We start from the raw sequence: 26,869 nt of genomic DNA, 5'->3' as shown, positions 1-26,869 counted from the left end.
ATACACAGAGGCTCCCTAAATGAAAGTGGGCTCAGTTAACGTGAAAGTTCAGGCAGGTTTTGCAGGGCTGTGACAATAAGTCCAGTTACCAAGGACAATGCTAAACTGAGGATCCCAAGTCCCGGTTTGGCCGTGTCATAGAAAGCAGGAAGAGTGGAGCTGACTAAGACCCGTTGCACTGGGACCTGACAAGTTCCCTTGGGCTTCAAGAATCTGTATTTGTACTTCCGCTCCCACAGGCAGGCAAGCTGGTCCCTGCGTCAGACTCCTAAAGAGCAGGCTCCTTGCTACTCGAGATGGCTCACCGTTCTGGCCACCCCAAGTGTAGGTGACAAATGAGGATTTCTTCTAGAAGCTTAAAGCTGCAACACCACCTTTGCAGAGCTGGCAAACATTTAAAATAGGTATCTTCACACATCAGACTGCTAACAGCGGTCACAAAACTCCTTCACGCAAAGCTTATTGTATAACGTCTTTATAAGTAAAGCCATATGTGCTACTTTTGAAGTTAAAGAGAAAAGATAAAGAGAAAATAAAAGTTAAATAGTGTCTTTAAGAGGTGATTTCCATACAAGCCTCGAGTTAGTGGATAAGAAAACAAGCTGGTTGTGGCCCACCATTTTCCAGGGTGTTAAGGGAGGTGCAGGCGGAGTGAGGGGCTAGTTAAGTGGGGATGAGGCACGGCTGCAGCAGGCAGGTCTGGAAGGCTGGAGGTCGCAAAGCCCACAGGGAGACCACACGGGCCCTTGCAATTTCCCAAGCCAGTGGGCACACACCCTGGAGAATCCCCAGTGCCGGGTGATTAAATGGCGGGTTTCCCAAGGCTCCGGGGCCAAGGTGCCCAGAAGCAGACATGAGACTGCTTGCTGGTAGCTCTTACTGGAGCAAGCTGGGTAGGCCAGCCGCCCTCCATGGTGGAATGCACCAGACTGCCGGGGACCCACTAGGGCAGGACAGTGCAAACAGTCAACTGAAGATGTAATTTGAGGACCATTTTTACCACGTACTAAGGAAAATAACCGTAGCAGGCTAGGTAGGGGCAATGACCAGAGCTACCGGTTTCTTCCATGGCTTCATGAAACCTTTCCTCTAATCTCACGATCATTTTCTCTTCTCTTCCTTAGGCCAGCAGAACAGCCCTCTGCACAGACCTGAGTTCCAGGCAGATTATTAATTTACTTGAGAATATGTGAAGCAGTGAATCCAAATGTTTTGTGTGTGAAGTTCCTATGAAGAGCATATGGTCAGGGGACTTGCCTGCTGGTGCAGTGGTTAAGAATCCGCCTGCTAATGCAAGGGACACAGGTTTGAGCCCTGGTCCAGTTAGATCCCACAAGTCACGGAGCAACTAAGCCCGTGCGCCACAACTACTGAGCCTGCACTCTAGAGTCCGCACGCCACAACTACTGAAGCCTGCTCACTCTAGGGCCCGCGTGCCGCAACTACTGAGCCCACCTGCTGCAACTGCTGAAGCCTGTGCACCTAGAGCCCACGCTCCACAACACGAGAGGCTACCGCAATGAGAAGCCTGCAAACTGCATTGAAGAGTAGCCCCTGCTAGTCACAACTAGAGAAAGCCTGCGCGCAGCAATGAAGACCCAACGCAGCCAAAAATAATAAATGAATTAATTTAAAAAAAAGAGCATATGGGGGCTTCCCTGGTGGTGCAGTGGTTGGGAGTCTGCCTGCCGATGCAGGGGACACGGGTTCGAGCCCTGGTCCGGGAAGGTCCCACATGCCGCGGAGCAACTGGGCCCGTGAGCCACAACTACTGAGCCTGCGCGTCTGGAGCCTGTGCTCTGCAACAAGAGAGGCCGCAACAGTGAGAGGCCCGCGCACTGCGATGAAGAGTGGCCCCCGCTCGCTGCAACTAGAGAAAGCCCTCGCACAGAAATGAAGACCCAACGCAGCCAAAAATAAATTAAATAAATAAACAAATAAATAAATTTATTTTTAAAAAAAAGAGCATATGGTCAGACTTCCTCACTGTTTAGGCCTTTCTGGATGAATGAACAATCACAGAAGGGGAAAACAGGTCTTCACTTTTGGAAAACCACACAGAAAGAGGGAATAATCTTCCCTCAAGCTCAGTGATACCAGTTTAAGATTAATGTGAACGAGCATTATGCTCTATGGCTTAGACTTGTGGTTTGATTCTGGAGTGAATTAAAGAAGCACATATATATTCTAATCATCTCTCTGATATGAAATAGCCATTCTGGGGTGGAGGTGGGGAACTCAACCAAAGGGTCCATGTTCTCATTTTGTAAAATAAAGGAATCACAAGGCTACTTTCAGATAAAACTGAGAATGAAGACAACATAAAAATATTAAGGCTAGAATCAAGAAATCTATTCAGGGAAGGATGATGAGTGAATATATATATTTTTTAAACAAAAAAGAAGAGGTCTCATTTTTATCTTTATTTTTTCATTTCAGATAACTTCGCAAAATAATTCCTTCTTTACTCTCATGGTAAGGTATGTATTTATTGTAGGAGATTAACTACAAGAGGTATTTAAGCAACCTATGAAGGCCTGAGTGTTTCACAATTCAAGGCAAAAACAGCAGCGCTAAATACATTTAGGAAAGAAGAGATCTCTGGGAAGCCAAGTGGCCAGGAAAGGAAGTGCAAGGATTTGCAAGCTGGACACTCAGAGAAAACATCAGAAAGAATTAAGAGAGAATGGGCGAGTGGAGACAAGAAACCAGAATGTTCGCTGAATAGTGTGTTTACTAACCTGCCTTCTACATTAATGACTGCGGTAGGGTAGTGAGGCAGGAAAAGCTAAGTAAAGCTAATTAGGTCAAGAGCATGAAAATGGTATGGCTGGAACCAGTAGGTCACGGAAGAAAGTTGTGCAGAGAGCAGCGAAGGTGGTTGGAAGGCAAACTAGGCAGGCCTTGACCACCAAGTTAGAAAGTGGGACAGAATCTGCAGACTAGTCATTCTTATCTTTTGTGGCTCATGGGACCTTTGGTGACCCTGACAAGCTGTGCTGACAACACGTTACATACAGCATTCCAAGCGACACGTACCCATTAAAATCAGGGACCTTGGGTTTAAGAAAAAGCCCTGCTGTAGCCCACGGAAAGCTACTCAAAGTTTCTGGGGCAAGCAGGATGTGTTTCAGGAAGTACTATGTCAGGAAGATAAACAGGGTGGTGGTTTGTAGATACCTTGAGTGTAGAGGCCGGCAGACGAGATGAGGAGCCACTGCAGTAATTCAGAGCCGCAGTGACTGGGTCAGATAGTAGGGTCCCCAACAGAGGAACAGAGTAGAGAGGCAGACACAAGTGACATAACAGGCTCAACTGGATTCAAGGAAGAGGAGAAAGAAGCGATCGAATGGGTTCTAGGTGACGGGGAAAACTGTGACAGGCTTTTTAACCATAAAACACCTTGCACTGTTTTAACTTTTCACAAGTATGGCTTAATTCCAACCTCTCAACAGATCACAAACCCCTTCAGAGTCCACAGCCTCCTCTGAAATCCCCACTCAGTACTATGTACCTCGTGACGCTCAAATATTTTTGGAATGCATAGAAAAACAGCTTCCTCAGGGCAGAGGCCTAATTACCAATAGTCTATTCCTCTCCGGTCCAGACTTTGAATAAAATAGAATGCCTGCCCTTTTAGGACTGCGGTAAACCATATAGGCTTATCTCAACTTATCACCGTGATGCGGTTAACCAACTAACTTACAGAACACTGGTCTGAAGCCATTCCAAGGAGATTCTGTACAAGCATCACACCCCCAAAGCTGCAGGAAAATGGGACATTGGAAAAACAGCAACCTTGATGTGATAGTTCCATAAGCATCTCAGGAATCGAGGCTCTAGAGGCAGCCAAGGTTGGCAGGGGGCAGAGATGGTGTGAACATAGTTCTTTGAAGTATTGGGTAAGATTTCCAGCCAGTAAACATAATGTGCTATAACTCAGCCTATCAACATATGAAAGAAAATCACGGCAATTAAAGTGTTTAGAGTAGCAAAGGACCGGCTAGCTGTTTAACCGTGTTGTTCAGGATCAATTCAATTTCATCTGTATAGAATTATTGTCTGAAAGCTTTCATGACTGCTCCTCATTTTTCTCTGCTGAATACCATGCCTGGTTTACACCTCCTACTTTCCAAATCTGGCCTCTCAAAGAATCACATACAGAATTGAACACTTTTCCTTACCAGCTGAGCACAGGCCTAAATCTGGTTTCTGCACTCCTTTATCATCCCACAGTTGTGTAAAAGTTCAAAGTTCTAAAGGGAATTTAGCTCATTCTTTGAATTTTACCACCAAGAAAAGTGAGGTCCTGTCTTAAGAGTTCTGTTTATGGGCTTCCCTGGTGGTGCAGTGGTTAAGAATCCGCCTGCCAATGCAGGGGACATGGGTTCGAGCCCTGGTCCGGGAAGATCCCACATGCTACGGAGCAACTACACCCGTGTGCCACAACTACTGAGCCTGTGCTCTAGAGCCCGCGAGCCACAACTACTGAAGCCCGCGCGCCTAGAGCCCGTGCTCCACAACAAGAGAAGCCACCGCGATGAGAAGCCCGTGCACCACAATGAAGAGTAGCCCCTACTCGCCACAACTAGAGAAAAGCCCACGTGCAGCAACGAAGACCCTACACAGCCAAAAATAAATAAATAAATAAATAAATAAAAATTTTTTAAAAAGAGAGTTCTGTTTGCTCCAATGTTAGGATTAGATTAGATTAGATCTCCTGATGTGATAACTCCATAGGACTAGAGGTACAGTACCACCACAATCACTATCTCAAACACGGAATCAATGGGACATGATGCTCATAACTAGGGCTGCCTGGCTGTGCTCTATTTCCTGCCATTCTGCTTTTAAAGGAACAACCGTTAACATAAGGGTTTCAAGCAGTCCTAGTTTGTGCTGTGGACCAGAGTGCCAACATTAGGAATTCATCATTCAGGTTACAGACAACGTGAAACTGAAAAGAATGGGCAAATGACACCAGATCCACACACACAGTGTTATTCACTGTGGGCCCCATTTACTTATGGTAAGAGATGGAAATGAGGCTCAGAGAAGGTAAGTGAAAGGCATTGCTAGAATGAAGATCTCACTCTGAGAGGCCTGAGGTTCTTAGCTTTAAACCCCAATCAATACCACTACCTAACATTCACTATAGTTAAGAGGAAGGACAGAAAACAGAACTTGATGGGGAAAAAAGGTGGGGGGGAGGTTTTATATATATATATATATATATATAAATCAGATTTTAAAAAAATATCTATATAAAAGGGAATCAAAACCCCTTTAGGCAGACAGAACTCTAAGGGAAAAAGAAGGCTGCCTACCTATCAGGCTGGCAAAATCCAGGCTGTGAGGAAATAGAAATTCACATACATTGTTGGTAGAAATGCAAAAATAGTACAATCCCTATAGAAGGGCATGTAGTAATACCTGGAAAAAGTATTATACCTTTAACACAGAGATTCTATTTTCAAGGACTCTAATCTAAAGAAAACTGGTAAAAATACAAAATGTCATACACACAGGATGGCACTGTGGCTTTATCAATAATAACAAAAGACTGGAAATAATGCAAAAGGATATCAATGGCTATAAAAAGAATTAAGGAAGATCTCTATACACTGATAGGACATATTGTTCAGTGAAAAAGAGCAAGGTACAGAATAGCATATGTAATATGATATCTCTTCTGTAACAGCTGTGTGTGTCAGGGAAGGATGGATACACACACACACACACACACACACACACTAAGTATTTGCTTATCTCTGCACAATGAAACACTGGAAGGATATAGACTTCTATGAATATATCTTACTTAAAATTTTGACTCTGGAAATGTTTTACATATTCCAAAAAATGTAGCCAAAAAAGGAAAAAATTACTATAAACTGAACACAAAATAAATCATCTTAATCTAACTGTATAACAAATTGATAACCACCAGAGGAAATAATTTCAAGTGACCACAGAAAACAGCATGTTGTTCTTTATTTGTTCTAAGAACAAATAAAGCAGCAAAGAAATCCTAAACTGCATTCAATAACCTTATAGTTAGTAGTTACATTGGTGTAATTTTGAAACTATTTTATATATATTATATGATAATCAAATTAAGTAATTAAGTTACTGTCTTTAGGAGCCAAGATTTTCAGCATATGTGAATGATATTCAAGTATAAAACTGAAGAAGTCAAATAAAAACCCTGTAATGTTAAATCTGAATTAGAAATACTGACATGAACCCGTGATTTTTTTTTCTTTTTAAAAATCCATACTTCCTGGCTTTGTCCACTGTAAAGGCTTAGAAGCAACAACACCCCAACAGAAATGAATGCACCTAGCAATCAGATCATGGTTTATAAATACCACTTCCACTGAAAGAAAAACAGGGCCAACTGGGCTTGAGGACTGACTAGTGAACCAGGGAATCCTTTCAGTGGGAAATTTATTAGAGGAACAGCTGATTCCAAGTCAAGAAACATACAAGAGACGTCTGGGACACCCTGATGTTGCCAGAAAGAATACTATCAAAGACTAATATCAAAGGGACATAGAAGCCAGTCTAGACAGGTGCCCACAGGGCCAAAGAAAGAACAACTGAATATAAAAAGGATAATAAACATTTAATTGATTAAAATTGAAAAGGAAAGAAAACCTCATTGAATACCCCAGAAGTAACTTGGGCACCAAGTCACTCACTTTGAAAACTAAAAGAGGGACTTCCCTGGTGGCACAGTAGTTAAGAGTCCGCCTGCCAATGCAGGGGACACGGGTTCAAGCCCTATTCTGGGAAGATCCCACATGCCGCGGAGCAACTAAGCCCGTGCGCCACAACTACTGAGCCCATGTGCCAGAACTACTGAAGCCCACATGCTCTAGGGCCCATGCTCTGCAACAAGAGAAGACATCGCAACAAGAAGCCCGCACACCGCAACGAAGAGTAGCCCCTGCTAGCCGCAACTAGAGAAAGCCCACATGCAGCAACAAAGATCCAACGCAGCCAAATTAAAGTAAAAAAGAAAGAAAAGAAAATTAAAAGAAAAAGATTAAGTGTGTATCCCACCTTTCTTACATGATCTACATTTCAAGGTTAGTAGTAACTCTAGTTGATAAGGAAAAGTTCATTTTTAAAAAATTTATTTATTTGTCTGTTTGTTTATTTATTTATTTATTTATGGCTGTGTTGGGTCTTCGTTGCTACGTGCAGGCTTTCTCTAGTTGTGGTGAGCAGGGGCTTCTCTTCGTTGTGGTGTGCGGGCTTCTCATTGTGATGGCTTCTCTTGTTGCAGAGCACGGGCTCTAGGCATGAGGGCTTCAGTAGTTGTGGCACACGGGCTCAGTAGTTGTGGCACGCAGGCTCTAGAGCACAGGTTCAGTAGTTGTGGCGCAAGGGCTTAGCTGCTCTGTGGCATGTGGGATCTTCCCAGACCAGGGCTGGAACCCATGTCCCTTGCATTGGCAGGAGGATTCTTAACCACTGCGCCACCAGGGAAGTCCAGGAAAAGTTCATTTTTATAGAAATATTTCACCTAATCAAATATGGAAGTAATAACAAAAACTAGAAAATCACCATTTTTGCAATTTCTACTGCAATGCTTCATTCAGGTTAAGATCATCAGTGGATAAAATCACTGGATAAAGGTTGACAGAGGCCTTTACACCTGGAGGGACCAGAACCCACTGATCACCTTGGCATCTCTAACGACCAGACAGCCAGACATCACGTCTCTCCTGACAGAAGGCAATGTGAAGTTCACAGAACCACTGAAATACCCTTGCCAAAAAAGCTGAACCTCAATCTAGTCAAACATTTAGCGCTAACCTCCAGTTAACATAGTAATGGAGACTGAAGAACCAATGAAATGACAGGCTTTCTGACTCTTGGCCAGTGAATAAATCACTCCACTACACCACTCCTTACTTCCCTGATCCTCAGAAGCAAACGAAACCTGCAATTTTGAGACCAATTTTCAAAAAGCATCTGTCTCTCTCTGTCCAAAGCATTCACAGATGCCCTTCATCTAAAATCTGTCAGCCACGTAAAGTTGCTAAATCTCAAAATACCAAGTACAAATAGTCACATTCCTGATCTGTGTCTGAAAGACCACATGCAAACATAATTTATTTAACTGGCTGGGTAAGAATACAATTTAAAAGAATCTTATGGATAAATCCTTTGGTAAAAGTGAATGGCCTACGTTCCAAATCTATTTCTGCAATTCAGATTGTGTTTGCTTTCAGCAGCCTGCCCTTGCCAGGTGTTAAAATGAGGAAAAGTCCAGGCAAACTCTAGCTGACCGATTGACAACACTGATGTGAAAGGTCAAGGGCATAGTCACCTCAATGACTGAGCACTGGCGAGCAGGTCTTCTTACTCAAGGCCAATGATGCTTGAGGTACCAGATGGTTTCATTTTTCAACTGCGGTCCAAAGAGAGGGTTGAGTTGGGCCAGAATTGCAATCAGCCAACTAAAAAAATAACGGGGGAGGAAGGACAACAGAGAGTGGTGAAATCATGTTGGAACGGGACCATTTTACATTAGGATGAGAAAAGTGCTTTAGTAGAATTTAAATCTATTCTGTTCAGACCAAACCTTCAATACACTTAAAGTTCATAAAGCACATTGTGCTAATGGAAGCATGTCTTGTAAGAAAAGCCTTCACAGTACACACCCTCCCTTCCTTTGATACATTACTGACAAAGCAGTGAGGCTTCATCATACTATGTCTCTTTTCTCTTTTTCTTAATTCCCTTTCCAAGTAGTCAAGATTTCCTGAATTCGTATGATATCGTCACCTCAGAGTGTTTTTGCCTAATCTCAGCTTATCATCATCACAACTTCTGGGCTCAGGAAAAATCAGTTTACTTTACTTTATCCATTCTCCAAATGCTAAGACCCACAACCAAAATGACACATCCATTTTTACTGGTATAGCCAAGGTTAAATTTCAGCCCACTGTCTCCCAATTAGACTATATCACTTGAGCACCCCTTCTCTCATCACCATCACCACTAAAACGTGTTGCATATCTTTTGGGCAGTAGTGGAGCTGAACCAAATGGGCATCTAACTCCCCCTGCTTACTTCAGATCTAAGTAACAAGGTATTCCTCTGTATCACAGACCGATTATGGAGGAAGTATGATGGTGTTACATATTTACCTCAGGGTTGGAAGTGCAAAACAGCACATAGCCAAAATTGTCTTTAAAGTTTTCTTCTACTGCTCACAAAGTTCTGAATAAATGGTTTTGTATCTGATATAGGAATTCATATACTCAGTGAAGTTTGAGAATCACTGAACTAAGACCAAAGCAAAGAACAAAAAGAAAGACAGTAAAACATTTGCAAATCATATATCTGATAAGGGGCTAATATCCAAAATATACAAAGAACTCGTACGACTCAACAGAAAGACAGCAAATAAACAGCTGGCTATTCAAACCATTCCATGTTTTACTTTATTAAACAAATATTTAATGAGCACCTGCTAGGTTCCAGGCCCCAGGAATACAAAGGAGAAAATGAAATGCTACTGCCCTCACAAAGCTTAACGGGACGGAACGTCAGGAAGGAAATAAAGTGAGGCGAAGGAACACAGCACGATGGAGGTGGTACTCCTTTGATGGGGTGGTCAGGAAGGCCTTTCCGAGAAGGTACTGCTGCAGGCGAGCACAGAATGAAGCAGAACACACAGTGCCTTTAATTCCTATTCAAAATACATGAGTTTTTGTTTAAATTAGAAATTAGAATTGCTCTCGTCTGGGGGGAGGGGGTCTGGTAAACAGGCCCAGACTCCAACCACTACTGATCTTGGAGGATGGATTTTAGCATCATAATCTGATACCGCTGTCCTCTCTGCATGGGATACAGGGACCTGCTTTCTAAGGGAAAGGAGCTATCCTGCCTCAGCTATCCTGTAGTCTCCTTCTACAATTTTAGGACTTTAAATTCCCCTAGAAGAGGGGAGCCAGCCAAACGCACCATTGTCTGGCTGGATCTCTTTTCTTCCATTTGCTGTAATTTTTAGAACTCTTCCAATAAAAGGATCAAAAAGCTGATTCTGATCAGCAATGATCAGACTGCTGGAGAAATCTACCAGCGCCAGCAGCTTCACCTACAGAAACAATGTCCCCGCACTCCCCACCCCAGCCCAACAGGAGGTGGTTCTGTGACAGGAAACGTGACACCTGAGGACATCCAGCCAAGATAGCTATCTCAAGCTGACTCACTTTATAAACAAAAAATTCAGATGAGACTCTGATCCGTCCTTAGAACTACAATATTTGACGCAAACAAAATACCCATACTTGTAGTTGAGGTTTAACATCTACCTGAAAAAAAGAAAGAGGAGGGTAACACAGGCAGACACACTGAAGAGCTGTGACTGCAGTGAACAGTAATGGTGCAGAGCTGAGAGTCATGGAAAATTCCACACAGACCCAGGACTTTCCCGATCCCAGCAGGCAATGGAAGCAGACAGTACAAACAGTCGTCCGTCCTTTCAGGACAGACTGAAATACTGGCCAGTGCTTAGAAATGCTGAATAAAAAATACGTTAGAGCCTTGCCTCTGTCGCCTCTCTTTACCAAAAATGTATGATACTGAATAACAACACCATCTCCCAGTACTTTGTACGATGTGGGATAGCGATGCTTCTGAATTCTGACTTCACATTATATTCACCCAGGGAGCTTTAAAAAAAAAAAAAAATGATGGTCTACTTCACAAATGATCTTTCTTTTAATTCTCCCACAACATGGTTAAGGAAATTGAGGCAGAGAGAGGTGAAATGATTCGCCTGTGGTCACAACACTGATTAGGTGGTAGCAGCTCCTGAACCCAAAGCCAGGTCAGACGAATGTTCTTACAGAAGTTACCTTCTGTACAAAAGTGACCTTCTGAAGTAGTTTAGCTGACAACAGTGCAGAAAGCATCAACCAGTTTAGCTAAATCTAAACTGTCTGGGAGTTAAGGAAACAAAGAATCCATCTGCTAACTATAGATGAAGCCCCTCATGAGCCTTTGGTACCTGGGGTAAAGAAGAAATATCCAGAAGCAAGAACAAAGTCCACTCTGCTTGCTCAGATCAGTATTCGGAAACTTTTTTGAATTTAATTTTACGCACTGTTTTTAATGTTTCAAATCAAGTAAAACATCTTACTTAAAACAACAACAACAGCGAACCAAAGTTCAAGAAAATTCCTTGGGAAACAGCCCAGGTCAGTTCATTTGAAATTTCCTGGAGGAAATTCCCCCCTCTAACCAGATGAGCTCTGCGTCTGCCCTTCTGATTACTGCCTGATTTCAGAGTTTTCTTTAAAGCTGATAAACACAGTGGGGAGAACTGGAAGGAGAAAAAAAAAAAAAATCCACTCTGAATTGATGGAAGTGGGTGGAGAAAGAGATCATATTCCAATGAATCTGTTACTTCACGTGTCCAAGAAAATAGAACTAAATGTACTCTTCATATTTGCCCAAACTGTTCCACATGTCTCCACAACCTGAAGTCCAGCCCAATAACTAACCTTCTGAGCTTATTCAAACTACCAAGGCGGCTATGGCACGGTAACAACTTTCAGAGAACTGAAGAGCTGGAATGCACCAGAGGTCAAGTTCACCGTCCTCATTTTAACAGCAAAGAAACTATGTCCTAGGGAGCTTAATACTCCCACAGCGAATCAGGGATAGAGCTGGAAAGGGAACCCAGGACTTCTGAGTCCCGTGATACCAGACTGCTTCCACGGGGTATTAAGGATGAAACAGATCAGGCAGCCTAGGAGTTCCTCTTTTATTCCATGTTCATTTACCAATGCCATGCTCCATCGTCAGGCCCTAAGGATGCCCAGAGGAATCAGCTGAGGGGCCAACCCCCCAACCCTGCCCCCAGGGGCTCATGAGCTTGTGAGAGACAAACCAAGGGTGGGGGCAGAGTATGCTCTGGAAGAGAGAGGCAGAGGGTACTTCATCTACAAACACTCCTGGCCACTTATCTTGAGCCCAGCTCTTGATTATTAGAATTCTTCAAGCACAAAATACGTCCTCCCCACAGAAAAGGCTATATACTGAGCTTTCTCAAATCCTGCTTTGTTCTTTTGTTCCACATTCAGATATGAGAACAGAGAACAGAGGCATGGTTACTTCTCAGTGATGCACAGGTCAAGCGGATAACTGCTCAGCTTCCCTGCTGGAATAGGGAAGTCCAGCTAGGACCTCTCTTCTGATCTGCTGTCCCTCCAGCGAGGGCCATGATAGGAGTAACCTCTATCACCTCCTTAAGAAACAGCAGAGAAGTGACTTGCCCTGTCTCTATCGAGATGACCTCTGTCAAATATCCTTATCCCAATCCAATGACGCAAATTCTTTCAAGGGCAGCAGTGTTATTATACACTATTAGAAAATATGGGATTCAGTATTAGACAGGGTTGGATTTTAATTTTAACTACATCAAATATTAGTGGAGTGACTCCAAGCAAGTGAGCTTACAACCCCGAGCCTCAGTTTCCCCTTTTGTAAAATGAAGATAATAATCCCTGCCTCAAGATATTAAGAATTAAAGGAGGGACATCCCTGGTGGTCCAGCGGTTAAAACTCCGCACTCCCAATGCAGGGGGCCTGGGTTTGATCCCTGGTCAGGGAACTAGATCCCGCATGCTGCAACTAAGATCCGATATGCGGCAACGAAGATCCCGCGTGCCACAACTAAGACCTGGCACAGCCAAATAAATAAGTAAATATGAAAAAAACAAAAAGGGCTTCCCTGGTGGCGCAGTGGTTAAGAATCCGCCTGCCAATGCAGGGGACACGAGTTCGAGCCCTGGTCCAGTTAGATCCCACATGCCGCGGAGCAACTAAGCCTGTGCGCCACAACTACTGAGCCTGTGTGCCACAACTACTGAAGCCTGTGCACCTAGAGCCCATGCTCTGCAACAAGAGAAGCCACCACAATGAGAATCCCACGCACCGCAACAAAGAATAGCCCCACTCGCCACAACTAGAGAAAGCCCAGGCACAGCAACAAAGACCCAACGCAACCAAAAATAAATAAATAAATTTATATTAAAAAAAAAAGAATTAAAGGAATAATATATGAAAGTGCTCCGTGTAGTAGCTGACAAATAGGTGTTCAATAAATACTACTTATTCCTTCTCTTTCTCTGTGAGACAGCTAAAAATGCATTCAAGCCACAGAATGAAGTACAACCTATTTTACTTTACAAAGGAGTTTCTCATGCTGCACTGAGTCATGCTCATCTCCACCTCCTCTCCCGCACCCACTTGCTCTGCAGTAGGCAGAATTCTAAGATGTTGCCCAAAATTCCCATCCCCTTGCGTACACACCCTGTATAAACAGGGGATGGTGGATATGTAGGGACAGTCACTGCCGTGATTAGATTATAAGATACAGCTGGCTTGACAGAGAAAGACAAATACTGTATATCACATGTGAAATTTAAAAAATAAAACAAACTAGTGAATATAACAAAATAGAAACAGACTCACAGATATAGAGAACAAACTAGTGGTTACCAATGGGGAGAGGAAGGGGGGAGGGGCAATATAAGGGTTGGGAATTAAGAGATACAAACTATTATGTATAAAATTAGCTACAAGGATGTACTATACAACACAGGAAATACAGCCAATATTTTATAATAACTATAAATGGAATATAACCTTTAAACATTGTGAATCACCATGTTGTACACCTGAAACTTATATAATATTATACATCAACTATACCTAAAAAAAAAAAAAGATACAGCTGGCTTTAAGGGAAATTTCTATCAACTGATGTATGGATAAAGAAGATGTGCACATGCACGCGCACACACACACACACACAAATGGAATATTACTCAGCCATAAAAAAGAATGAAACAATGCCATTTGCAGCAATATGGATGGACCTAGAGATTACTATACGAAGTAAGTCAGACGGAGAAAGACAAATATCATATGATATCACTCATATGTGGAATCTTAAAAAAATGATACAAAGGAACTTATTTATAAAACAAAAACAGATTCACAGACATAGAAAACAAACTTATGGTTACCATAGGGAGAAGGGGAGGGATAAATTAGGAGCTTGAGGTTAACAGATACACACTACTATATATGAAATAGATAACCAGCAAAGACCTACTGTGCAGTACAGGGAACTATATTCAATATCCTGTAATAACCTATAATGGAAAAAAATCTGAAAAAGTATATATATGTGTGTGTATATATATATATGTATATGTATAACTGAATCACTTTGCTGTACACCTGAAACACTGTAAAGCAACTATACTTCAATTTAAAAAAAAAAGAAAGAGAAATTACCTTGAGTGAGCATGACCTAATCAGGTGAGCTCCTAAAAGGGACAGGACTCTTCCTGATGAAGGACATTTGGAGTGCGTGAATCACTTATTAATTCATTGCCAACCATCTTGCAACGCACCCTTTAATATGTGCTCTGTAATAAAAAACTGAATCCCTTTTTCTCCTTTAAAGTGAGCACGATGTTAAGCTTTCTCAGCAGAGGTAGCTGAAGGGACACAGCATGGGCTAGAAGTTGGGGGAGTGGGTATGAGGACATTTGGTGGAATCTGCACAGGCTCTGGCCCAGAACACGGCTGCTCTTTGATCTAGAGACTTGGCCTGGAAATAACCTTTCTGCAGCCCTCTCGACATGAAAACCAGAGCCCCTGCTTGGCCTACATGCTTTGAAGTCCTCCTGCTCACACTGGCACAAGAATTCCCACTACACACCCAGGCCACTGATCTCTCCAGCCTGCTCTGCTACCTGCACTCAGAGGGTGGCCAACTGCTTGCCCAGCAACTCCAGACCAACTCCAGCCTGGCCAAACTAATGAACTTCTCTGCTATCTGGTCGGCTGAACTACACCTTCTCCAACAAGGTCTGAATTCTTTCCAAGTTTGTCCTTGCTTGGGTACTCTCCCTGAGCCCTAGGGTACCATATGGAGTTTCCTTCTATCTTATAGTTACTCTTCTGCCATAGTGAATAATTACATTAAACTTCCTGTGTTTAACCTACTGTGTGGTTGCTACCTCCTTATTGGACCCAGACAGCTACAGGATGAGGAGGATTTGACACAAAGGAAGATTCTCTCTTGCTAGCTTTGAAGATGGAGGAGCTACATGGCAAGGAATGTGAATGTCATCTAGGAGCTGAGAGCAGCCCCCAACTAATACCCAAGCCAAGGAAATGGGACCTCAGTCCTACAACCACAAGGAGCTTAGTTCTGCCATAGCCATGGGAGTTTGGAAGAGGACCCTAAGCTCCAGATGAGAAGGCATAAACTTACTTTCCATTAACCTGATGCTAACTGTATCTCTGCTATGGCCCTTTCACTACTACAATACAAAAATAGGAATATGCCCTATTTTTGCCAGCTCTAAAGTTGAATTATCTTTTCCTTTCTTTTCTCCATACTTTCTATACTAGGCCTTTCAGTTCAAATTCTCTTATCTGCCAAATTATAAATGAAAAGATTATATGGTCAGAGTAAGAAAAATAAACCTTTTAATATAGTAGATAATAATATGCTGGGCCAGGTACCTAGATTTCCTTTCCACTATTAACAATCAAGACATCCAAATATTTTACATGAATACATGAGAGAAATGTAAGCAAGTCTCAGACCAAAAAACTAAGTGAAGGCAAGTACCCAGAGAGGAAAATTAAGTGACTACAGGTTGCGTTCCATACTTTGAGAGCATACACTAAACCAGATTAACTTCAGCTTTTATTTTCAGGCATCACAGGGCATGAAAAACAGTAGACAAAGCCCAGGGCCCATTGAAGGTAGAAAGTCTAATGAAAGTTTCACCCACACACCCCAAAAAAGCTAAGACCCCAAAGGATTCTGTCTCAAGGTAAGGAAAAAATCAAACAACCCCCTTAAGTGGAATGCTAGGAAAATCAACTGTCTCAAATACAAACACCAAAAAGGAAGGAGAAAAACACTGCCACTGAGAACTGGTCTTCATGAGGCTTGCCAACTACATGGGTTTAAAAAAGAACATACCAAGAATTTTACTTAATTTAATGCCACACTCGTGATGGCCTTAGGCGCCTGGCAGAAGCAATGTAAATACTTTCTGGAAGAGCCCACCCTCATAACAGGCCCCAAAGAAGTCATACATATAAAACTATAAGGAAAACAGAGAATTCCCTGGTGGTCCAGTGGTTAGGACTCTGCACTTTCATTGCCGAGGGCCCAGGTTCAATTCCTGGTAAGGGAACTAAGATCCTGCAAGCCGTGTGGCACAGTCAAAAGAAAAAACCCAAAAAAACACTATGGGGAAAATGGACAGATGGCAGTCAAATATAACTAAATGCATATGGAAACAAGACACCATGAGTGAGAGATAGAAAAGAGCAGACACAAACCTAAAGGGACTTCAGAAAATGGAATTATCAGATATGCACTAAAAATAAACTGTCTACTATGTTTTAAGAAATAAGATTCACTTAAAACACGTGCAGGGAGAAAGAAAGAAGGAGGAAAGGGAGGGAGAGGGGGAAGGAGGGGATAGGGAGGGAGGGAAAACAAAACTATAAAAGCAGCAAAAAGAACTCCTATAGAAATGAAAAATATAATACCTGAAAATAAAAAAGGTCAACAGGTAAAGTTCTGGTTCTGGTAATAGCAGAGTAGCTTGTATCAGACTCATTCTATAGATGGCAATTATAAACTCTGAACAAAATATGAAAACAACTAACTGATGGTACTAAAGCGTGTCCAAAGCAGGTAGAGACTAGAAGGGATTCAATCCTTGAAAGAAGGAAGGAAGCTTTATACAGCATTTCCCCTGAGGACACTGTCCAGTCCGTGTGAAGCTCAAGCAAAACCCTGCAGTCTTATTGGATTGAGGTATCAACAGATGAAGTTCAGAGCTGCGAGAGCAGTTAGAAATTAAGAGGGGAAACCACACAAAAAGATGTGTCACAAAGGGGAGCCCCAAAACCTGTGTATAAATTCCCCTTAACTCCTTGGCTCATCCCTGAACCATGAATGCAAATGCCAAGGAGTGGTGGAAAACACCCAGAAGGCCGAAAAAACAGAGCAGAGATTTCCACTGCTGCGTACAACAGCGAAAGAGGGAGTCTGAAGTTAGAGGGGCTTTGGTAAACACCTCAGACTTTCCACTGAAACCTCAGAAGGGCCACATCTTAATGGAGAACTCACTCTAAGGGCAAAAACTGAAATAGATCCGCCCAACAAAGTGTAAAACCAACCCTCCACAGGTTTAAGGTGATCAATTAATAATTTAACTGTTTGTTAGAAAAAATTTAACGTTTTTCAGAGGAACAAAGTAGAATCCAGAATGTCTATCATCTACAATATCTAGCATTTAGTAAAAAACACACATGCAAAAAACCCAAGAAATGTAATCAACAATCAAGGACAAAGGAATCAACAGAAGCTGAGTCCAAAATGACACAGATGATGCAGTTAAAAGGTAATGTCTCTAAAGTAGGTGTGGTGTGGTCTGCAAATGGCTATGTACTAGAGGGCAAGGAGCTGGAGTTCTGAGGAAAATCAAGGCCCAGAAAAGCAAAGAAATCCTCCTCCTTCCTATGTTAGCTCATGTAATAAAGGTGTTTATTGATCTAAAACAAACTCAAAACAAAACAGCATTATAAGTATGTTTAAGGACTTAAAAGAAAAATTGGCTATAAAGAATGAACACATTGGGAATCTCAGAAAATAAGTTAAAACTTTAAAAAAGAACCAAATGGAAATTCTAGAACTAAAAAGTATAACATATGAACTGAAAAATATTTGGATGGGTTTACCAGAAGATTGGAGATGATAGAAATAGTGAACCTGATGAGAAAAACAGAACCTATCCAATCTGAAGAAAAGGGAAAAAATATTGGAAAAAAAATCCAAACAGTCTAACATAGGTGGAACTGTAGTCTCAGAAGGAGAATGAAGAGCAAAAAGAAAAAAAAGTAGACTATAGGCTGAAATTTTCTCAAATTTGGTGGAAAACATTAACTTAAAGATCCAAATAGCTCAGCAAACCCAATCAGAATAAATTCAAAGAAAACCACACCTATGCACATCACAGTAAAACTATGCTGAAAAGCAAAGATAAAGTGAAAATCTTGATAACATCCAGAAGACAAAGAATGCATAAAGAACCATTATTCAAATTACAGCCGAGTCCTCAACAGAAACAATGGAGGCCAGAAGATAATGGAAGAGCACCTTTAAAGTTGTCTGAAAGAAAGAAAGAAAAAATCTTGTCAGCCCAGAAAAAAATCCTTCAAAAATGAAAGTGAAATAAAGACATTTTCAGATAAACAAAACTGAGGGAATTTGTAGTCAGACCTATCCTGTAACAAATACTAAAGGACATTCTTCAGGCTGGAAACTCCAATCCACAAAAAGAAATGGCAAATTTTAAAAATGATAAGTATGTGGGCAAATACAAAAGACTTTTTCTCTTAATTTCTTTATAAGACATATGATTCTTTAAAAATTGTAGCACTGTAGTATGGGTTTTACAACATATAAAGATGTAAAATATATGATAATAGCACAAGGATGGGGAGTAAATGGAATCACATTGTTGCAAGACTGTTACATTTTACCTGAAATGGTTCAATATTAACTCTAAATAGATTGTGAAAAGTTAAGAATGCATGTTGTAATCTCTAGAGCAACATTAAAAAAGAAAAATAAAAAAAATAAAGGAAAAAAAAGAAAAATACAAAAGTATAGCTAAATGCCATTGGAGGAATTAAAACAGAATACTCAAAATATTCAATTAACCTAAAGAAAGGCATAAAAGGACAGAGGAACAAAAAAGAGTTGAGACAAACAGAAAACAATTAACAAAATAGTGAACCCAAACCTAGCTATATCAATAGTTACATTAATTGTATAAGGAATCTCCATTTGGCAAAAGGCAAAGACAGTCAGAATGGATAAAAAAGTAAAAACAAGCCACCTACTGTCTTCGAAAAGGCACATTCTAAATACAAAGACACAGATACAATGAGCATAGGAAAGGTGGTATGGTTATTGATCAAAGTAAAAACTGAGTTAAGGAGTATTACCAAGGATAAAGATTGATATCTTATTAATATAATGACAGAAATGTCAATTCATCAAGAAGACATGACAATCATATATATGCATGCTTCTAATAACAGAGCTTCAAAACATATGAAGTAAAAAAAAGGATCTTTCTTTTAAGAAGAGAAATGGAAAAACCCACAATCATAGCTGGTGATTTTAACACCCTCTCTCAGAAATTAATAAAAGCAGACCAAGAAAAATCAGTAAGGACAAAGAAGATTCGAACTACCTTGACCTGATGTCTACAGAACACTCTACCCAACAACTGGAGAATACACATTCTTTTCAAGTGCACATGGAATGGTTATCAAGATAAGACCATATGCTGGGCCATAAAATATGTCCCAATCTCAAAAGACTGAAATCTTACACAATATACCTTCTGATAAGATATCCAGAAAGGTGCCAAATATGTGGAAATTAAACACCACAATTCTGAAAATGAAAATACAGCATCATCAAAATTTGTAGGGTCTAGGTAAAGTGATGCTTAAAGGGAATTTTATGGTATTAAACACTTACATTTAAAAAGAAGGAGGGATGGACTTCCCTGGTGGCGCAGTGGTTAAGAATCTGCCTGCCAATGCAGGGGACATGGGTTCAATCCCTGGTCTGGGAAGATCCCACATGACATGGAACAACTAAGCCCATGCGCCACAACTACTGAGCCTGTGCTCTAGAGCCCGCGAGCCACAACTACTGGGCCCACACACCACAACTACTGAAGCCTGCATGCTCTAGGGCCCGTGTGCCGCAACTACTGAGCCCACGTGCTGCAACTACTGAAGCCCGTGTGCCTAGAGCCTGTGCTCCGCAACAAGAAGCCACCGCACCGCAACGAAGAGTAGCCCCCGCTTGCCACAACTAGAGAGAAAAGCCCACACACAGCAACGAAGACCCAACGCAGCCAAAAAATTAAATTAATTTAATTTAAAAAAAATAAAAATAAAACAAAAATGAAATAAGAATAAAAATGATAAAAAGAAGGAGGGACTTCCTTAGTGGCACAGTGGTTAAGACTCCGTGCTCCCAATGTAGGGGGCCCGGGTCCGATCCCTGGTCAGGGAATGAAATCCCACATGCATGCCACAACTAAGAGTTCACATGCCACAACTAAGAGTTACCATGACACAACTAAGGAGCCCACGAGCTGCAACTAAGGAGCCCGCCTGCCACAACTAAGACCAGGCACAACCAAATAAATAAATTTTTTTTAAAAAAAGGTAAGTTTAAATCAGTGCTCTTAGTTTCCACTTTAACAGGCTAGAAAAAAGAGCAAATTAAACCCAAAGTAAGGAGAAGGAAAAAAAGAAAAGAGAACTGAAATAAATGAAGAGATATACCATGTTCATTATCAGAAGACTCAATATTGTTTGCTCTCTCCAAACTGATCTACAGATTCAACACAACCCCAATTAAAATCTCAACAGGTTTTTTTGTTGTTGGTGAAACTGACAAGTTGATTCTAAAATGTATATGGCTATTTTAGAATAGCCAAAATAAACTTGAAGAACAAACAGAGGACTTACATTTCCTGAGCTCAATTTAAAGCTATAGTAATCAAAAGAGTGTGGTATTATCATAAGGCTGGACAAACAGATCAATGAACAGAATAGACAGTCTGTAAACAGACTCACACATATATGGTCAAACCATTTTGAACAAAGATGCCAAAGCAATTTAATGGAGAAGGGAAAGTCTTTTCAACAAATGGCGCAGCGACCACTAGATATCTGTATTGGGAAAACAGCAACAAAAACAAAGCTTAACCCCACCATTTTAGTGCCTGTGGCCCGTGGAAGCAGTCTTGCCTAACTGCCGAACCCTGTCCAAGGTCAGACTATAGCAGAAAGCCCTTAGGTCCAAGTCCTTGCTTAATAAGATAAATGATAAGAAGAAGTTCAACAGGTCTCATATCTTTGTGTACCTGAATTTTTGCCGGAAAAAAAATTTCCAGACCTCCCAGGACCATCTAATATGACCCAAATCCCATTCCCAGACTGCTCTTCTCAACACTCGATCCAACTTCGCTCCCTTTCGTTTCTCCCAAACCCTTGCACTGTGTTCTCTGTAACTTGGTCAGTGATCTGCCACTCATACCTTCTACTCTCGCACTTCCCCAACTCCAGCATCACTGAAGCCGGGCTCCCCCCTGAGGCTCTCTCAAGCTGAGAAGGCTGCTTATTCTTACAACAGACAGCTCAGGCTTTGGCAATGGCGTCAATAACTTCTTTGCTCCCTCTGCTGCCTGCAGACAATTCTCTTCCACTCTCATGAAGAACTGCCTTCTGCTTGGGTATGCGTGCCTACTGACTTTACTACCCTCTCATTTGTCCCAGTCACTCCCCCTTATCTGACAGAGAAGGCTTGAGTTTGCCCTTTGCTGGATCTTCCTCATCTCTACAACACCTAAATGTTGGCATTCCTCAGGTTTGGCCCTAACCTCTCTTCTCTTCTCTCGCCATCCCTTCCCTTTGGTCAGGTATCTCCACCTTAGCACTACTGACATCTGGGGCTGCATAATTCTGCACTGGGGGGAGGAGGGCTGCACTGTGCGGTGTAGGATGTTCAGCAGCATCCCTGGCCTCTACCTACTGGATGCCAGCCTCATGGAAAACCACTGTCTTAGGCACTCGTATGGCCTCCAATCTCTCTTCTTATATCCAGTTTCCTATTTGATATTTCTTAGAAGGCTCACAGGCATCTCAATCTTCACACGACCTCAACTGAAGTTTTGTTTTGAAATTTGTCCTGTCCCAAGTCTTCACCATCTTGGTAAATGGCCCAATCTAGAAACCAAGGACCCATCGCTGATTCCTCTCACCTCCTCCACCTACAGGACCAATAAATTCTACTCCCAAATTAGTTCTCAAATCTGTGCACCCCTTTTATCTTCACTATCACCACCTCAGACCAAACCACAAAGATTCCTCACCTGAATGAATGCTGTAACCTCCTAACTTGTGGCCCTGCTTCCACTCGGGCCTCCAAGCAGTCTACTCTCCACAGAGCAGCCAAAGTGGTTGTCCGACCAAATCACTCCGTTATTTAAAATCTGAAAAGATTTCCTATAAATAAATAAAATAAAACCTTAACCCCAAGCCCATAAAATCCTACATGACCTAGCCCTCACCTAAATCCCAAACCTACCACTCCTCGCCTCACTATTTTTTTTTTTCGGTATGTGGGCCTCTCACTGTTGTGGCCTCTCCCGTTGCGGAGCACAGGCTCCGGACACGCAGGCTCAACGGCCATGGCTCACGGGCCCAGCCGCTCCGCGGCATGTGGGATCTTCCCGGACCGGGGCACGAACCCATATCCCCTGCATCGGCAGGCGGACTCTCAACCACTGCACCACCAGGGAAGCCCCCTCACCTCACTATTAAACCCCATCACACTACCCTCCCAGAACATTCCAAGCTCCTTACCTCTCAGTGCCTTCGTGTTTGCAGAAGACCCTGCCTCCAGCTGCCCCCATGGCTGACTCCTCCTCCAACAGGCTTTCTGTGAGCGCTCTCAGTAAGCCCTCCCTCCCTCCCACCCCTTCACTGTTCTCTATCACAGTACCCTGTTTGGCTCCTTAAAGCACCTTCTTACTTTGTCTATGACAAATCAAGAACAGTTTTGCTACTGCTATTGTTAACCTGCTTGTCTGACTCCCCTCACTGGACTGTCACCTCTAGGAGGGCAGGGACGTGGTTCTGTATCATAAACCCAGGAACTGGCACAGAGTAGGTATTCTATGAAATGCTTACTGGTTGAATTCTAGGGGAAGATGGGTAACAAAGCTGTGGAACAAACAGACAACTATAAACGAGAGATACAAACAAAAAAACCCACGAAGGCAACAAGCAAATTAGCTAAAACAGAACATGGCTTCCTCTGGCTATCCACCTGAGTTCCAAGCTGAAAGGAGCAAGGGCAGGAGGACTTCATATCTCAGGAACAAATTGAATTTTAATTACCCACTGTTTTCCAGGACTGACGCCACTATTTCCTTTTATTAGCAGACATCACCAAACAAGACAGGAGAGAGACACACAAAAATTACCAATCTATGGAGAGACAAGACAGACATTTCACCTATGCCAAACACATGTCCTGTCTGAAGGAGCTTCAAAGCTGGAGGTGAAGACAGAACCCACCAACCAGCTAACAGAAGGTCATATACAGGTGCTTCTACTGGCCAAAGGTGAGACAATTTGAACACCAAAGGGATATTAATTATCCTGGATTGAAATACATCAAATATGTTTAATTGTATCAGATCATAATGATACTAACACAAAACAAAAATCATTATTCACCACTGGAAGATGCAAAGGAAACAATTTATTATTTTGAAACAGGTAAGCAGAGAGAACAGCACACATATATCCTAGCTTTTCTTTGTGAACTGTTTTTCAGTTATTTGAATAACAAAATAGTTGATGAAGTAAATCTTTATGGACATATTCTAGCTAATGAATAAATAAGAAGTTATAGAAATAGAACATCATCAGTGATGCCAACAACACAAAGAAAAATCAGATGTGATGTACCCCTGATGAAAATATCAACACCATTTATAAAACAGACTTAACAAAAAATTGAACCTGAATGTGATCTAGCCCCTAAGTATGACTACCAACTTACAGGAAATACAGAGGAAGGAGGATTATGTTAAATGACACCATGGGCATGCAGTTAATAAGGAACAGACTCTGGAAAACTATAGGGCAAACAATCTGGGTTTTTTTCTATTAAAATATCCCAGGAAAAAAAGAGATTTGGAGAAGAAACTAATAAAGAGGGACTTGAAAGACACATCCGCTAATCGCAATGCAGGGTCTTTATGAGCATCTTCATTCAAACAAACTGTAAAATAAATATATAAATAAAGTATATGAGACAACTAGAGAAATTTAAATGATATTTGATGATATAAAGGAATGAACTTTTTTGTGTGATAATGGTTTGGGACTATACTTGAAAAAAGAATGATTACCTTTTAGAGGTATACATATATTGAAATATTCACAGATAAACTGATGCCTGGGATTTGCTTCAAAAAAATCTGGGGTGGAACGGGAAAGTGTGTGGGGATGTAACAAGACTGGCCATGAGTTGATAATTTTTCAACATGGATGACAGGCATGTGAAGGTTCGTTCATTACATTATTCTACTTTTGTAGAGAGCATACAGTAAGTTTTAAAAGTCCAAAAACAGAAAGTTTAAAGAACAAAACAAAGCATTCTATAGTAAAGAACATTCTAGAAACTGACTAGCTGTGGGTACTTGGTGGGAAATCAAAGTGAAGAACCCTGGCCCTGGGAGGTAATCATGTCTAGAGCCCAAACTGGCTCTAGAGCCAGGACCAAAGCAAGGCTGGGCTCAACTGTGGATCTGCAAATTCCTGGACACGTAGGGGAAAGTGTCTGAAGGCTGTGCAGGTCCTCTGTGATGGGCAGTATTAGGGGGCTGGAGAAGTGAGTGAGGGGGACTCGTTTGGGGGCCACAGAGTAGGGGTTTGGGGGAATGAGTAGATGAGGAAACCTCTTTGGGAAGTGATTGGCAGCTTCACTGGCTCTGTTTGCTGTCTGTCTTCCCTCCCTAAAGAGGGCAGGGAGGGGACTTCCCTGGTGGCACTGTGGTTAAGAATCCGCCTACCAATGCAGGGGACACGGGTTTGAGCTCTGGTCTGGGAAGATCCCACATGCCGCAGAGCAACTAAGCCTGTACACCACAACTACTGAGCCCGCGAGCCACAACTACTGAGCCCGTGTGCAGCAACTACTGAAGCCTGCGTGCCTAGAGCCCACACTCCACCACAAGAGAAACCACCTCAATGAGAAGCCTGCGCACCGCAACGAAGAGTAGCCCCCTGCTCACCACAACTAGAGAGAGCCCACGCGCAGCAACGAAGATCCAATGCAGCCAAAAATAAATTAAAAATATAAATAAATTTATTTAAAAAGAAAGAGGGCAGGCAGAATATTTCTGCTATATATACAGTGCCTGGCACACAGTAGGTTCATTATGGTACTATTAGTATATATTATTATTAACAATAAATAAGTTGAGTGAATGAACTCTAATAAGGCCCAATAAAATAAATGTTACAAAGGCAATGTAAGCAAACTGCGCTTACAAGTAACATATAGTTCTTTGAATTAAAATAATTTATTTTTTAAAATCACTGATAATACTACATTTTTCTTATCCTTTGTTATAAGTTTTCACACACAGCATCTTATTTAAAAATTCACCAAACCACACTACAACATAATCAGGCCAAATATTATTCAGCCTAGCAGAACCAAGGTCTCCTGGTCTCCTAGCCAACACTTCTTTTCCTATATCACTCTGCTGGTAAGATTTACAATTAGTCAAGTGCTAAAGATACAGCATGTTTTCCAAGAAGCAATTGTACCTTCACAATACAACACTAAATTTCTAATTTACCCCTAGGATATGAGTTTTGTAACTCTGGGTAAGCTACAACATAACCCGACATTAACAACTAACCAAAGGCCAAGAGAAAGTATAGAGTAGTAACTAAAAGGCCTGTATGCTTAAGAAACAAAAGTGATCTTGTGCCTTAGAGAGGAAACCAGATGTAGAGCATTCAGACTTTACTCTGCTGAACTAGCAACACAAGCTGGTTGTACTGGCAGAGATCCTGATTTATTCAGAGCTCAAACAAGGTTCGGCTGGCGGAATCTAACCTTGAACTAGAACAAACTGGAAGGAGGGAAAAAATGCCACAAAGAGAAGGCAATTCAAAAGTCTATGAATGTATTTCAAAACATGACTTTGTTTAGGAAATCTAGTTTCTTTGGGGGTATCTTAATTGCAAATGAGGTATTTTCAAGAAACTATATGTACTAGTGCCAAACAGTAAAGTGTCCTTTGAATTTCAAATTAAATTTGTCACAGAAATCCCACCCCTTTGTGGAATAAGGTATGTAAAATACTTGGGATTTGAATTCCACCTGTATGCTTCAGGCAGATATTTTGCTAAATAGGATATATGATCAGGTTTCAAAGAAACAAAAGAAAAAAACAATTGCATAAAGTCTATACCACCCAGCTCATTTCCCCATAAAATGGCCTCCAGAAGCATTTAATGTTGGAACACTGTGTACTAACTAACTTTATTAATACATCGATGACAGTACTGACCCACTGTCAATAGAGCAGTCACCAGCACATTGGGACAAAGGAAAAAAGCTAGACAGCAAGAGGTAAGGGCTCACAGACTGTCCTCAACTAAGTCACTAAGACTCAAAGTGACATAATTTCCAACCAAGTCCAATTATTTTATTTTATACTTGAAAATGAAGATAGGAGGCATGTGACTGACAGGTCTTCTGCCTGTTTTAAAGACAGTATCAGGGGCTTCCCTGGTGGAGCAGTGGTTAAGAATCTGCCTGCCAATGTAGGGGACACGGGTTTGAGCCCTGGTCCGGGAAGATCCCACATGCCGCAGAGCAACTAAGCCCATGTGCCGCGACTACTGAATCTGCGCTCTAGAGCCCGCAAGCCACAACTACTGAGCCCACGTGCCACAACTACTGAAGCCCGCGTGCCTAGAGCCCGTGCTCTGCAACAAGAGAAGCCATGACAATGAGAAGCCCGTGCACCGCAACAAAGAGTAGCCCCCGCTCACCACAACTAGAGAAAGCCCGCACACAGCAACGAAGACCCAACACAGCCATAAATAAATAAATAAATTTATTTATTTATTTTTTTAAAAAAAGAGAGAATAA

The 26,869-nt window shown here is 41.8% G+C and overlaps 1 protein-coding gene across 1 annotated transcript in view; it reads right to left on the bottom strand.

The window, feature by feature from the left end:
• The window catches only part of ATP6V0E1 (ATPase H+ transporting V0 subunit e1), a 34,869-nt gene that overhangs the window by 190 nt on the left and 7,810 nt on the right, over positions 1-26,869 (bottom strand). The window contains exon 3 of the mRNA XM_082623873.1: positions 8,345-8,474. Coding sequence (XP_082479999.1) covers positions 8,381-8,474 — 94 coding nt within the window. The 3' untranslated portion in view covers positions 8,345-8,380. The remainder of the gene's footprint in view (positions 1-8,344; positions 8,475-26,869) is intronic.

This window comes from Mesoplodon mirus, assembly GCF_964341445.2.
Source record: "Mesoplodon mirus genome assembly, chromosome: 5".
NCBI lineage: Eukaryota > Metazoa > Chordata > Mammalia > Artiodactyla > Ziphiidae > Mesoplodon > Mesoplodon mirus.
This window is presented reverse-complemented; position numbering and strand designations above follow the sequence as displayed.